General features: G+C 32.2%; 1 protein-coding gene across 2 annotated transcripts in view; it reads left to right on the top strand.

The window, feature by feature from the left end:
- Window positions 1-14,295, top strand: part of LOC107450544 (solute carrier family 2, facilitated glucose transporter member 12) — a 52,521-nt gene that overhangs the window by 23,414 nt on the left and 14,812 nt on the right. For both annotated transcript variants that reach the window (XM_043041244.3, XM_087168213.1), the window contains exons 4-8: window positions 691-881; window positions 2,683-2,786; window positions 6,226-6,334; window positions 7,955-8,041; window positions 10,894-10,980. In XM_043041244.3, the coding sequence (XP_042897178.2) occupies window positions 691-881; window positions 2,683-2,786; window positions 6,226-6,334; window positions 7,955-8,041; window positions 10,894-10,980 (578 nt within the window). The remainder of the gene's footprint in view (window positions 1-690; window positions 882-2,682; window positions 2,787-6,225; window positions 6,335-7,954; window positions 8,042-10,893; window positions 10,981-14,295) is intronic.

The raw sequence follows: 14,295 nt of genomic DNA, 5'->3' as shown, positions 1-14,295 counted from the left end.
ATTTATTTGACGATTTTTGATTTATATCGCGAATGATACTATAGCACATTTCTAATAGGTTTAATGAATTACATGTCATTTATTTGAATTCAAATTTATTTTAATGACTTAGTATTTACTAAAAAGATGTAATTTTTTTTTAAAAAAAAGTTTTTATATGGATTTGAATGATTATTTTGAATTCTTAGAATTTTGTGCATTTGCAATGTACCTAAGTTAGTAGCAAGCGAAGCGAGCTTGGTTTGCGAAGCAAACCATATAAGATTGCGTAGCAATTTTCGGTGGTTGGCGAGCGTTAGCGAGCAGGGGGCGCAGCCCACTAGTATTATAATATTTGGGCCAAATTATTAGACGCACTGTAGTCTTTTAATAATGACATGTTTTGCGCGAGTTTATATGCGATACTTTTCTTTTTAAATGTACATGTAATGGGCTTTTATTCGGAAGAATTTTTATATACTTCCTATTTGTATTTATTTTTAACGTATTTCATTACAATGTTAACCAACTGAGACACGAACGTAAATAAGTGCAAACCGGTTTCAGCCGCATAAAAACAATGAAGCTTTATAGTATCACCAGATAATTAAGATTTTACATAGAATGATATAGTGCGTCTAATAATTTGACCAGGGATTATTTATAATTTTTATTCAATTCAATTGAAGATAAATTGTTTGTTATCTTTAGGAAATGTTGTGGACAGTTTTGGTAGAAAAGCAGGCATCATAATATCATGCGGATTCTTCATCACAGGATCTGTCATCCTTTTCTTAAGTATCAATTTTATTATGCTTATCATTGGTAGAGTCATCGTAGGAATAGCAATTTCATTATCAGTAACAGCTGAATGTACATACATTTCAGAGATATCTCCACCTGTAAGTATTCCATACATTTCCTCCATTGGTGAAACTACACTTTGTTCTCTACAAGATTATTAGACGCGCTATAAGATCTTAATTATCAGGTGATACAATAAAGTTTGATCGTTTTTAAGCTACTGAAACCGGTTTACCCTTGTTTTATGTTCGTGTATCAATTGGTTAACATTGTAACGCAATACGTTAAAAATAAATACAGATAGGAAGTATACAAAAAATCTCCCGAATAAAAACCCATTACATGTATGTTTAAATATAAAAGTACTGCGTATAAATTCGTGCAAAACATGTCATTATTGAAAAACTACAGCGCGTCTATTAATTTGATCTAATTATTACAATATAATAATATAATACCTGATATAATAAATATTTTATACAGGCTGTTTATAAAGTCCCGGACCCATTTTGATGTTTAATAACTCATAATATAATAAAGATAGATGAAAATTAATAACATAAATGGTTAGATAGACTCAAAAAGTTTCATGACCCTTGTCAATGAACTTCCACGCGTGCCCCTTTTGTCGCACGGAGAATATCAAGTCGATAGTCAATTTTACGCCAGGTAGCGGCAAACATGTCGGCATCCACTGAGGCTATTGCGGTTGTCATTCTGGCTTTTAGGTCATCCTTGTTCGACACAATCCTCCTGAAAACATTGTCCTTTATAAATCCCCAATGAAAAAAGTCTATCGGCGTTATATTGGGTGATCTGGGTGGCCAAGGAATTGGACCTCATCGCCCAATCCATCTTCCTGTAAAATGGTCATTCAAAGAACTACGAACGATGATACCCCAATGAGGTGGTGCACCATCTTGTTGCAAAAAGGCATGTGGCTGAAGCTCTTCTAGTTGTGGAAATACGAAGTTTTCGTTCGTAGTTCTTCACGCGTAGTTCTCCACACGTGGAAGTTCATTGACAAGGGTCATGAAACTTTTTGAGTCTATCTAACCATTTATGTTATTACTTTTAATCTATCTTTATTATTTCATGAGTTATTAAACATCAAAATGGGTCCGGGACTTTATAAACAGCCTGTATTCATATAATCTATCGTCTAATTTATCCAATCATCGAATTTATATTATATATCGTCTCATTTCACCAATTGATACACTAACGTAAACAAATGTAAACCGGTTTCAGCCTGCGTAAAACAATAAAGCTGTATAGAGTATCACCTGATAATTAAGATTTTACATGGAATCTTATAGTGCGTCTAATAATTTGGGCAGGGACATTACATTGATACAATGTAAAACAAATAACCATTTAGCAATTGTAATACACACGCATGAACGTGCGTAACATTCGTTGGAGACAGAAGGTATGAAACAGAGGTTGCAAAATAAACAACAAAAAAAATGAGTTAATCGGGGGTATGATCCTCTCTTACTGATATACAGGTCTTGCAGCGTGATTTCATATTTGAAATAAGGCAGTTCATCATTTCCTGTGGCTATTGTTCTGTGGCAGTTTTGTGCCTTTCTACTCCAACGAGTGCTACACACGTTCATGCGTGTGTTTTACAATTGTTAAATGTTTATTTATTATGTATTTTATTAATGTATGTACACATCAAACTTCATTAAAATCAATCCAGTAGTTCTAGAAATAATCGACCAAGCCTGCTTATCAGTGTCGTTTAAACATTATATTCTTTCGTTAAACATGATATTCTTTCGAGTTTTATTAATATAAATATTTTTGCTCACTTTTAACTGATTGGTGTGAAATAAAAGGACTATTGATGTTTTTTGATGTATTTATTAACTACAATTGAATTTTTTGTAGAGTTGCCGAGGCATGATGGTATCTTTTAACGAAGTGGGCATAACAACTGGATTTCTAATAGCATACCTTATGAATTATATATTTATTTCCATGAAAAATGGTTGGTAAGAAAGTCAAATTAATATTTAAACGAATCATTTTATATTTGTATATTTTTAATACACGAATCCGCATTTTACAACCGATTTTTTTTTTCTCCGAGAAATATGTTTTTACTGGGAAAATTGTATCTTTAACTGTTTTCTTGTTGAAAGCTCGGTATATCATTCTGATGGCATATCAAAAAACTAGAGAAGATTTCATACGAAATAGGTTTCTATATTAAAGACTGGTGCTGAAATCATTTTTCTCTCAACGAAGGTTTGAAGCTTTTTATTTTTAGAGTAATCAAAATCATGAGAGGTGCCTTTCTCTAAAATATACCATTTTAGTCCAAAACGTCTCTCTAGGTTCCAGTTGATGTTTAAAGAGTCAACCAAAAAAATCCCAATTATGTTATAGTTATTGTTGTTTTTAGGATCGAGTCATTAAATAAATCCATTACCGTTTAATGAATGATAGAGGACAGTTGCTTTAAAAATGGATATCAATTATTGATTCAAGAAATATGTAATTCATGGAAGGCTGTGTTTCTTATCATTTTACAGTTATCTGTGCAATATTTAACATTGAAAGTTCTTGAAGAATTAAAAACAAAATGCAACACATTGATATTTATGATCAGTTTAGTCAAAAACGTTTTTATAGGTTTCATCGGAAGTGAAAAGAACCAACCGAAAAAAACTTTGTGAAAGTCAAGATATCCGAATGCTATACGAAACAAATAAAAAATTATTAGGAAAAATTTCTTCTTGTTTACATTTACGACTGTAATATTGAATGGTGCTATCATTGTTTTCTGAATACGACTATTTCTCACTTTTCTCAAGCTGCAAAACAACAAGGCCTATCAACAATTTCATCAGTAAAGTCTGTCGAAGATTGAATTAACCACAAATTAACTTCCTAATACGTGGCTAAATTGTTTTAGAATATTTTATTACCATTGAACAGCCGACACAATTTTCAAGTTACTACTACTAATGTTCAATTCCGCATCCTTGTAATTTTGAAACCAATTCAGAAGACAAGCGAACTATTGGATCAAGTATTAGGAGAAATTTGCCTAGGTTAAGGACCTCTGATGGACTCCTATTGAAACTCGTTGGGCAGCACTGGCAAGAGGAAATATTCTTATTTCTCAAGGAAATTTAACGATTTCTATTTTAAAACCGTCGTTGAACAGCTGTTTTGGGTTTACGACTACTAATGTTCAACTCCTTGTAATTTTGAACTCAATCCAGAAGACAAGGAAGCTCCAGCATTGAGAGAAAGCCTTCTTGGAGGACTTTTTGGTGGAACTAGCCCGCATTGGCGTTACATGAAGAGGAAGACCTCGAGAACCTCCCACGGTGAGCCTGACGGCAAAGGGACTCTAACCAATGATCCGTCTACCACCGAGGATATTTTCACGTCAGCACTGTGGTCGGTGCAAGCCGTATCGTATCGGTCAGTCATAACTGGGATTCGAACCCGGTTCACCTCATTGGAAGACGAACGCTCTATCCCCGTGTTCTATCGCAACTCAATAATGTGTAACAAATATAGATGACTCAAGAGATATGAGTAGATAAAGAAATCAAACATAATACTACTGGACGTTAAATCTGAATGTGAAATCCCCATTGAGGAAACTTTGCATATAATTTATTGGAAAAAAGGTAAACTTGTCAAACTTCAAAAATCATTTTTTACTGTGTTAGATTATTATTGTTTTATTTTGCGTAAGCTTTTAATTCTCATCTACGCAACTTATTCTAAGGTGTGATTACTCAAAAAAGTCTCTAAAATAAAGACTGCAGAAGTCTCTAAAAGTTATGATTTCAGGAGAAAAATGAACTCGGGGTTTGAGAACTATTTTTTTTCTTAAATAAAAATATAACATTGTGGGTAAAAATCTTACATTCCAAGCTTCATTTGCATAAAAATTAAAAAAAAGAGGAGTAAAAACTCGTGGTTTTTCGGTAAAACTTCAAGATGAGAAATCAAAAATTATTAAGACCCTAGACTTTAGAAAGGAAAGCTTTGTAGAGTTAATTTATGGTTTGTCGGGGAGTAGATATATTTTATATATATTACACAAAAGAGAATTTCTATTAATTATTCTCTCCATTAAACGCCGTTATTTCCTATTTTTCTCTATCTATTTAGACCATCAAAAACCAGGAAGCAATTTTGTTTCCAGGTAGAACTTTTTGGTGTTTAGAATGCTGATTCGTGTTTAGAATTTCTAAAAAATAATAATTTTTCCAGCAAAATTTTTTTATTTGCTAGACTTGGATCTAATAATCGTTTAGAACTGTTTGAAAATTTTTTCGAAACCCCTCATTTCCTAATTATATTTTGCCGGATAGTTTTTTTTATTTGCTTAAATATCGATCGGTGATCCCAAATACATTTTATCTTCAGTTCTTACGAAAATAGTAAAAATACGTATGAAGAGTGGTCGTTTCGGAACACCCAGTCTATAGTATGCATGTATTGATAGTAAAAAGCACTCAAAAATTTTATTGTAAACATGGTGTTCTATAAAGAGTTTTTATGGTGGTTAACTCCTTAAAGGAGGTGTTTATTAAATGCAGATTCTGAAACTGCCTTTAATATGCAGTTTCAGAATCCTTAACAAAAATAAAAAGGTTAGGAATCACAAACTAAAATTTAAGTGAAGAAATAGCAAAAACGTTATCAAAATCTCTCAACTTACAGTTGAGTTAGGCGAAAGTAAAAACAAATGATGAATTGTGTTTCGAATAATCGTCTGTATTTCCTCCCACAAGTCTTTTATTTTACATTTTATAACCGTCGTTGAACAGCTTTATGTTTTGGGTTTACGACTCCTAATGTTCAACTCCATAGCCTTGTCATTTTGAACCCAATCCAGAAGACAAAGGAACTCCTGTATCGAGTATTGAAATTTACCTTCGTGGAGGAATTTTTGAAGGGATTAACCCGCAATTGAGTTACATGGAGAGGTAGACACGAGAACCTTCCACGGATAGTATGACGGCAAAGGGACTCTAACCCATGATCCGTCTACCACTGAGGATATTTCATGTCAGCACTGTGGTCGGTGCAAGCCGGATGCGGATTTGTACCGACCAGCCATCGCTGGAAATCGAACCCGATTCACCTCATTGGGAGGTGAATCGGGTCTCCATCTCCTATTCGCTACGGGGGTTCTATCTCCTACGGGGGCTCCATCCGCAGATCTATCGCGGCTCTATCAAACCTGTCCTGTCTAATTCTCGATATCTCAGATTTTGTTTTTCCTCCATCAATTTGGGAACATCATTTTTAATAAGACTTTATGGAAAGCTTTGTATATGTTTTTATCCATCACACGTATTTTTTATTGATTATTTTTTTTATATAAATTCTGACTTTCTCGGATGTCAAATGAAGATTCTTTATTTTATGTGTAGCTAAATGATCTTTTCTTTTTAGGAAATGGATGTTTGGGGTAGCTATTTTACCAGCAATATTGCAAGGAATTGGTGTAGCATTTATGCCCAGCAGCCATCATTATTTGATTGCAAAAGGGCAAATACAAAAAGTGAGTATTATATTTAATCTTAGGAATCCATGTTTATCCGAAAGAGTATTTTAAATTCCATTAAATTTTTGAAGGTCAACAGAAAATAATTCAGTTTTCTTTTTTATTTTCAGTGAGACCTTTTAATTTTTCTCCATTCAATTATTCATATTAATACAACTTTTATTTCATTTCTCTCTTCATTTCCCACCCCTAGTGTATATTTTTCTGAAACTTTTTTACAAGGATATGTATATATACACAATCAAAAAGGAAAAGAGCTAAGCAATATAAATAAAAATGTGAAAATGCAAGCAAAAAGAAATAGGCATTGCTACCGTACTTTTTTGCTCACAATTTTCATCGAAAATTATTTTTCTATGGTTATTGCTACATGGTTATGAAAGGCATTTTTATCGAATCACGCATTGAGCCTTATTTGCGCCGATACCACCATCGTGTATACATGTGACAGCTGGGCGAATGGACTACAAGGCAAACGGCCACCGGTAAGATTACCTTTGAGGTAGACTGGCCTGGTGGCCGAGTGGTTAGCGTACCTGCCCGATGGCTGCGAGTTCGAATCCCGCTCAGAGCAAGGGTGTTTCTCTCGGTGTGCTGCCCTTTGTTGTGTGTGATATGTGAATGTAGCCTGCTCTATGGACGGGTATCTGTAGCGTGGATAATATTGCTCGTCTCCATGACACAAGGTGCTCACCAGGCAATGCAAAATGAGCAACACTTCCGTCACTTTTCAAAGCGCCCCGTGTAGTAAAATGGTGACTGATGCACGTTAAATCTGTCGAGTCTCAAAGTTCTGATAACAAATCAATACCTCTGAGGGTCCAGGAGTTTCCTTGTCTTTTGGATTCAGTTCTAAATTACAAGGCTACGATGCTGAACATTAGTAGTCGTAAACCCAAAATTGGGTCAACTGATCAACAACGAATATAAAAAAAAAGGATGGCTCAGGGGATAGAACGTTCGCCTTCCAATGAGGTGAACCGGGTTCGAATCCCAGCGATGGCTGATCGATGTGAATTCCACATCCGGGTTGCAACGACCACAGTGCTGACGTGAAATATCCTCAGAGGTAGACGGATCATGGGTTAGAGTCCCTTTGCCGTGAGACTAACCGTGGGAGGTTCTCATGGTCTTTCCTCGATGTAACGCAAATGCGGGTTAGTTCCATCAAAAAAAGTCCTCCATGAAGGCAAATTTCTCCCAATACTTGATCCAGGAGTTTCCTTGTCTTCTGGATTGGGTTCAAAATGACAAGGTTACGGAGTTGAACATTAGTAGTTGTTAGCCCAAAAAATTGCGTTGGCTGCTCAACGACGGTTATAAAATAAAATATCTGAAGTATAAAATAGATTTAACATTTGGTATGAATTATTAGGAAAGAATATATTTCATAGCATGCGTAGAGCCGTGCGCAGACATTCTTATAAGGTTTGGTCATCATGTGTATTACTTTCAAACATGATTTGAAATAATAATACTGTTTTCATTATGTTTTCATAGTCACAACATTTATTTTCGATTTTACCTAGAAAGAAGAATTCTAGGGATTGACCATTAATATTTAACAATTAACGAAACAAATAAGCAGAATTGTGTGAAAGAATTCTATCTTTGCAGGCACGTGAAGTTCTGATTCATTTGAGAAAATCTGAGAACGTGGAAGAAGAGATGGAAGCCATTCTTAAATCCATGAGCGAACAAAAGGTAAAACTTTTACTTTTTATATTAACAACTAACTTAAAGACCATTCATAAAATCTTAAGAAAAAAAAAATCTTTACAAAATTGTAGGTTTTTCGATAAAATTCTTTCTTCGCTTTAAAAAATTTTAAAACTTGTGTCTTGAATCAAAATGTGATTCTTTTTATTAGCTTTAAAATGAAAACCCCCGATATTATATTTCGAGGTTTAGTGAACTTTAGTGAACTTAAGTTATAATGAAGGTGCAGTGAACCGTGGAACAGTGAACTTAATACCCTAGCTCGAAAAATGCCAGACAAAATACATGTCATGTTTTGAATACATATAATGAGCTGAAGCACTCATATTTTAACACGCTCTTTAGTGACTATCACGTCCCGCAGTGGACTGATCTTTAAGACACGGTTCCCAGCATTCACCGATCAGTCTGCGTAGGGACCGAGGGTGTGCGGTATTGGTCCTCGTTAAAATGTTCTACCGTAAAGTGCTCGACTTTGCGTGCAGGTCGTCGGGCTACCGAAGCAGGGGTGCCATCCCCTCTGCAGAGGATCAAAAATGTGATGGCATGTCTTCGGATCATCCTCAGGGATGTTTCCCAGACCGTCGCCAATAGCCCATTGTGCAGCTCTAGTGCGATGTAAATGAACTACAACAACAACAACAATAGTGACTATCACGCGGCGGCAAACGTGTTGTGCATAAATCCAAGAAAATGTTTAAAGGTCAAAGCCCGGCATATTGGCGTCAAAATTTTAAATGGCATTGAATCGGTATTTGTTTAAATATTTACTGTTACTGTAGCTGTAATTTTTTTCCAAAGATGTATACTATTAATTGTATAATATAAGGATTTGTCTATTTTTTAATGAATTTTTAACAAGGAACAATTCTAGAAAATAAGCGACAAATTCTGAGTTAGTGGGGGCCCTTCACGCATTTTTTTTAGTTCACTTTTAGATTTTTGTCTAAAATATTTATTTACAGTTGATTTATTTATGTATTCAATTCTTACGAACAATTTTCTATTTATTATAAAAAAATTTCCCGAAATTTTGGATTATCGACTCTGCAGTTTAGGATTGAAATAATTATTTCCTTTCAATAAATACTTTTCTCTCACACAAAAATCTGGTCATAAAACTAAATTAAAGAAATATTTCAAATTTTTATTTAGATTAGAAATGAATGCTGAGATAGTTCTGCGAAAAGATTGTTGTTATTGTAGGCAGAATAGACATTTTATTATTTCTGGTAGACCACATGTTTCGTCACCACTTAAGAGGACGCCATATCTCTTTTTTCTTCATTACTAATTTAAAGTGCGTTCAGACAAACCTAGAGCATAGTTGCCAACTCAGCAATAAACATTCTCCTGTTTTTTGTACATTTTTAGAAAATTCCTTAAAATTGCGTCAGTGTCATAAAAAATCCCTATTGAAATAGCATTTTTGCACAGATTATTGCTTGCTGGAATACTTAAATACGTGATGAAGAGAGCCTTATTTATAGAAATCAGTTCTTTGTTTGTTCTAAAATGTCCTTTTTCCCTTTTTAAATTAATTAAAAAGTCTTAACTATATTTAAAGAATTAAATGCCTATTACTATTCAAAACTATGAGTAAACATAATACATTTTGAAATTCATTTGAAGTCAATCATAAATGAAAAATATTGCAGTTTTCTATTTTGATGACTATAAAAATCCCCAAAATTTCCCATATGTAAAATATTTAATACATTTCTCATGAAATATGTACTATTTCGTAAAATCTATTATTCCTATCCATGTTGGCAGCTGTATTAGAGTAAGCCATGAAATTTGAGATACTGAAAAGAAAATTTTAAAATATGCAAATGAAAATAAATTTTGATAATTTAAAAATCCCCCAAATTCCCCATATGTAAAATATTGAGTACATTTCTCATGAAATATGTACTATTTCGTAAAATCTATTATTCCTATCCATGTTGGCAGCTATACTAGAGTAAGCCATGAAATTTGAGATACTGAAAAGAAAAGTTTAAAATATACAAATGAAAATAAATTTTGATAATTTAAAAATCCCCCAAATTCCCCATATGTAAAATATTGAGTACGTTTCTCATGAAATATGTACTATTTCGTAAAATCTATTATTCCTATCCATGTTGGCAGCTATACTAGAGTAAGCCATGAAATTTGAGATACTGAAAAGAAAAGTTTAAAATATGCAAATGAAAATAAATTTTGATAATTTAAAAATCCCCCAAATTCCCCATATGTAAAATATTGAGTACGTTTCTCATGAAATATGTACTATTTCGTAAAATCTATTATTCCTATCCATGTTGGCAGCTATACTAGAGTAAGCCATGAAATTTGAGATACTGAAAAGAAAATTTTAAAATATACAAATGAAAATAAATTTTGATAATTTAAAAATCCCCCAAATTCCCCATATGTAAAATATTGAGTACATTTCTCATGAAATATGTACTATTTCGTAAAATCTATTATTCCTATCCATGTTGGCAGCTATACTAGAGTAAGCCATGAAATTTGAGATACTGAAAAGAAAAGTTTAAAATATACAAATGAAAATAAATTTTGATAATTTAAAAATCCCCCAAATTCCCCATATGTAAAATATTGAGTACGTTTCTCATGAAATATGTACTATTTCGTAAAATCTATTATTCCTATCCATGTTGGCAGCTATACTAGAGTAAGCCATGAAATTTGAGATACTGAAAAGAAAATTTTAAAATATACAAATGAAAACAATTTGTGATAATTTATGCTCTTTTAATAATTTGTTTGCATTCTTCTTTTAAATTAATAATAAAGGAGACTCATAATGTTGTTTTCTCATTTAGAGTTTCACATATAAAGATCTCTTCAGATCTGCATTTAATATGAGAAGTAGAATGTTTCTTGGCATGACACTAGTCTTTCTTCAACAGGTAATGTCTCTTTTTATCACAGGGTTTTAAATAAACAAGACAATCACATTCATTCTACGATAGAAAATACTAGAGAGAAGCAATTTTTAATTTGTACCGACATTTTGGATAAATTTTCTTAAAAATTATAACCTTTTCACGCTTAATCATTATATATTATGACAGCTGATATAGAAAGAATTCGATTGATTGTAGGTAATAATTTTTGGTCCTTTCATTTAAGGAAAGTGAAAAACAAGCATATTTTACTTTTTTACTATCAAAAAAGCAAAAATGCTATTCAAGCAAAAATAAATTAATTGTCTGATACGAATGAATAAGATGAATTAACAGTGTTAAAACAGTTTTTCAAAATTTGCATACGGCAATTATGATGTCGTATTTGCTCCACATTTTGGAAGACACACTAAAAGCATTAATTGATGCAGTCCGGCGAATATCACTGAGAGATTAAATTTATTGAATTTGTTCGATCATAAATCAATCCTCCAACGTTAAAAAAGGCACCATTTTCGAGTCGTCTTGTTCCGGTCTCTAATGAATGTTTTAGACCAGGGGTTTCCAACTTACACCAGGCCGGGGGCCACAATTAAAAACACAAATCAAATGGCGGCCGCAACTTTATCAAAATTTTATGTAGGACTCTTTTACGTTTGAAGGAACATTAAATATTACTGTCAGATTTTTACCAAGTTGAACAAAACAAAAGTATTTAATTACAAATTAAAAAAAAAAGTAGATTTTTAAAAATATTTGATTGCATATTAAAAAATTCGGGCTACAGTAACTTTAATGTGCACCCATGTATTAAACAATTAATGTGCAACAGATATCTAATTGTTAAGATATAAAACTTTGAGCATTTTGTGTGCTACTGTGTAAGCTTTAATATCAACCTTTTCATTGACAAAATTGAGGTTTGTCTGCTGCAACCAATAGAGAATAGATATTAACATTTTAAATTTTAAATTTACAAATGTGTGTGTAAATATTTTCTTCCAAAATGAGTGGTTTCAAAAAGTTAAATCGGAGAATTTCTTCGATAACATTTCTTATACACACATGCTAAATTATATTCACAAAATACAAAAAATTAAAGAAAAAAGAACAACATACACGATTATTTTTGTATTCGAATAAATATTTTCTTGGATGCAAAACCTGAGAAATACTTTTTTTAGCACCGTTGGTATGATAAATTTCACAGAAACGAAGAAATTAGGTTTTTATTAACGAGAAAAGTATTTTAAACCCATATACATTTTTTACGAAAATTGTCCGCAAAAAAATGACAAATATATTTTAGTTCGCGGGCCACAAAAAAAAGCTTCGCGGGCAGCCAGTTGGAAACCACTTTTAGACGGTATCGAAAGTCAAAAATCCTCTCTTGCCGGAAGCATAGAATCATGTTAATGCCAGAAAGATGGCAAAAATTATTGGATCAGAATAGACCATAAAACTACAAGAAAATCATTTTTCGTAAGAAAATTATATTAATTTACTTACATTACAGCAGTATTTTATTTCAAATATACAGTCACTTGCCAAATTATTAGACGCTCTGTAAAATTTTATGTAAAATTTTTATTATCAAGTGACAACTCTATTGTTTTTTTTCGCGGTTTGCACTTGCTTACGTTCGTGTATCAATTGGTTAACATTGTAATGCAATACTAAATACGAAAATGAACTAATCTCCCGAATAAAAACCCATTACATGTAGGTTTAAATATAAAAGTATTGCCTGTAAACTCTTGCAAAACATGTCATCATTAAAAAAACTACAGTGCGTCTATTAATTTGGTACAAAACAAATTAAATAAAATAAAATAAAATAAAAATATGACCACCGAAGCCGACGTCTTCAGGGGGTACCGGCCCCGGTAGCCATTAAAAACAAAACCATTTCTATTTGAGGGAGAAGCAAAAGCTTAAAATATCTCCCTCGGTACCCCGATGGTTTTGTATAGTGGTCCAGGAAAAACAAGATACATTCAAAAGAATAAACAAATTACGAAAAGAAAATCAATAAAAATCATCAGAAAATTATTCTATTAATTTATCTATTATTCTATTAATTATCTATTAATTTGGTCTAACTATTATAATGTAATAATATAATACCCGATATCCTATATTTATATAAATATCCTATATATATATAAATATCCTATATATATAAATATCCTATATTTATATGATATATCGTCTCATTTATCCAATCGTCGAATTTTTGCTATATATCGTCTAATTTAACCAACTGATACACGAACGTAAACAAGTGTGAACAGTCTCGTAAAAACTATACAGTTGTATGATATCACCAGATAATTAAGATTTTACATAGAATCTAATAGCGGGTCTAATAATTTGGCCACGTATTTTACATTGATACAATTAAAAACAAATAACCATTTAGCAATTGTAATAACAATTTGGTCAGGGACTGCGATTTTATTCTGACTTTAAGAAATTATAATCTTACCTAACGTGAAAAGTAGCTTTACTTAAACGAAGATGGAATCGTAAAATCTATGTCATTTGGCATCGAGCTGCCTATTTAAAATAATAATCACAAAAAATTTTTTTTGATGTAAAAAGACAGTTTGGTTATTTTTTATTACAAAAAAAATTTAAAATAAATATTCTAATTTAATTATTCCAAAGTTAATTAGAAATTTTAACCGCTTCTTTCAAAAAAATTAATAACACTTTCTACATTAATCTTTTTACCAAAGACATCAGCGGAAAAAAGAGGATCCCTCCAAAGAAACTGAAGATAAACCTGGATTTTTGCAGACCCGGTAAATCCATTAAATCGGATAATTTGGTTAATTGGTATCCGGATAAGCGACACTCCACTGTTTTTTTTTCACAGTAACACTATTTCGTAAAAAAACACTGTAAAATTTTTTTTCTGAAACCACAACTGAAAATTTTCACTGATTGTTAGTTGATTTATAACTGTCACAAATGCAACAAAATCATCTGGCAAGAAATAATTTTTACTGATTGATAGTTGATTTCTAGAATTACGTTTTATAATTGTCACAAATGTAACAAAATCATCTGGCAAGAAATAATTTGAAAGATAATTTAAAAATGTCTGAAATGTAATTCTGGATAAAGAACAGATTCTCCATGCAACAATTTTACCTTGAACCTAGTTGGATTAAATATTGGCTCAATATGGATCCTATAAGAACATGTATCGAGGGACTAATATTGGGATGTCCAGATTTTTTAATATTGGTTCTATAATAGCCTATATAAGGCCTATATTAGACAATATGGAGCTTACATTATCTAAATAAT

This window comes from Parasteatoda tepidariorum, chromosome 7 (genome assembly GCF_982258835.1).
Source record: "Parasteatoda tepidariorum strain Cologne lab strain chromosome 7, Ptep-v5.0, whole genome shotgun sequence".
Lineage (NCBI taxonomy): Eukaryota > Metazoa > Arthropoda > Arachnida > Araneae > Theridiidae > Parasteatoda > Parasteatoda tepidariorum.
Note: the sequence above shows the minus strand (reverse complement) of the source record. Positions and strands in the feature narration are given on the sequence as shown.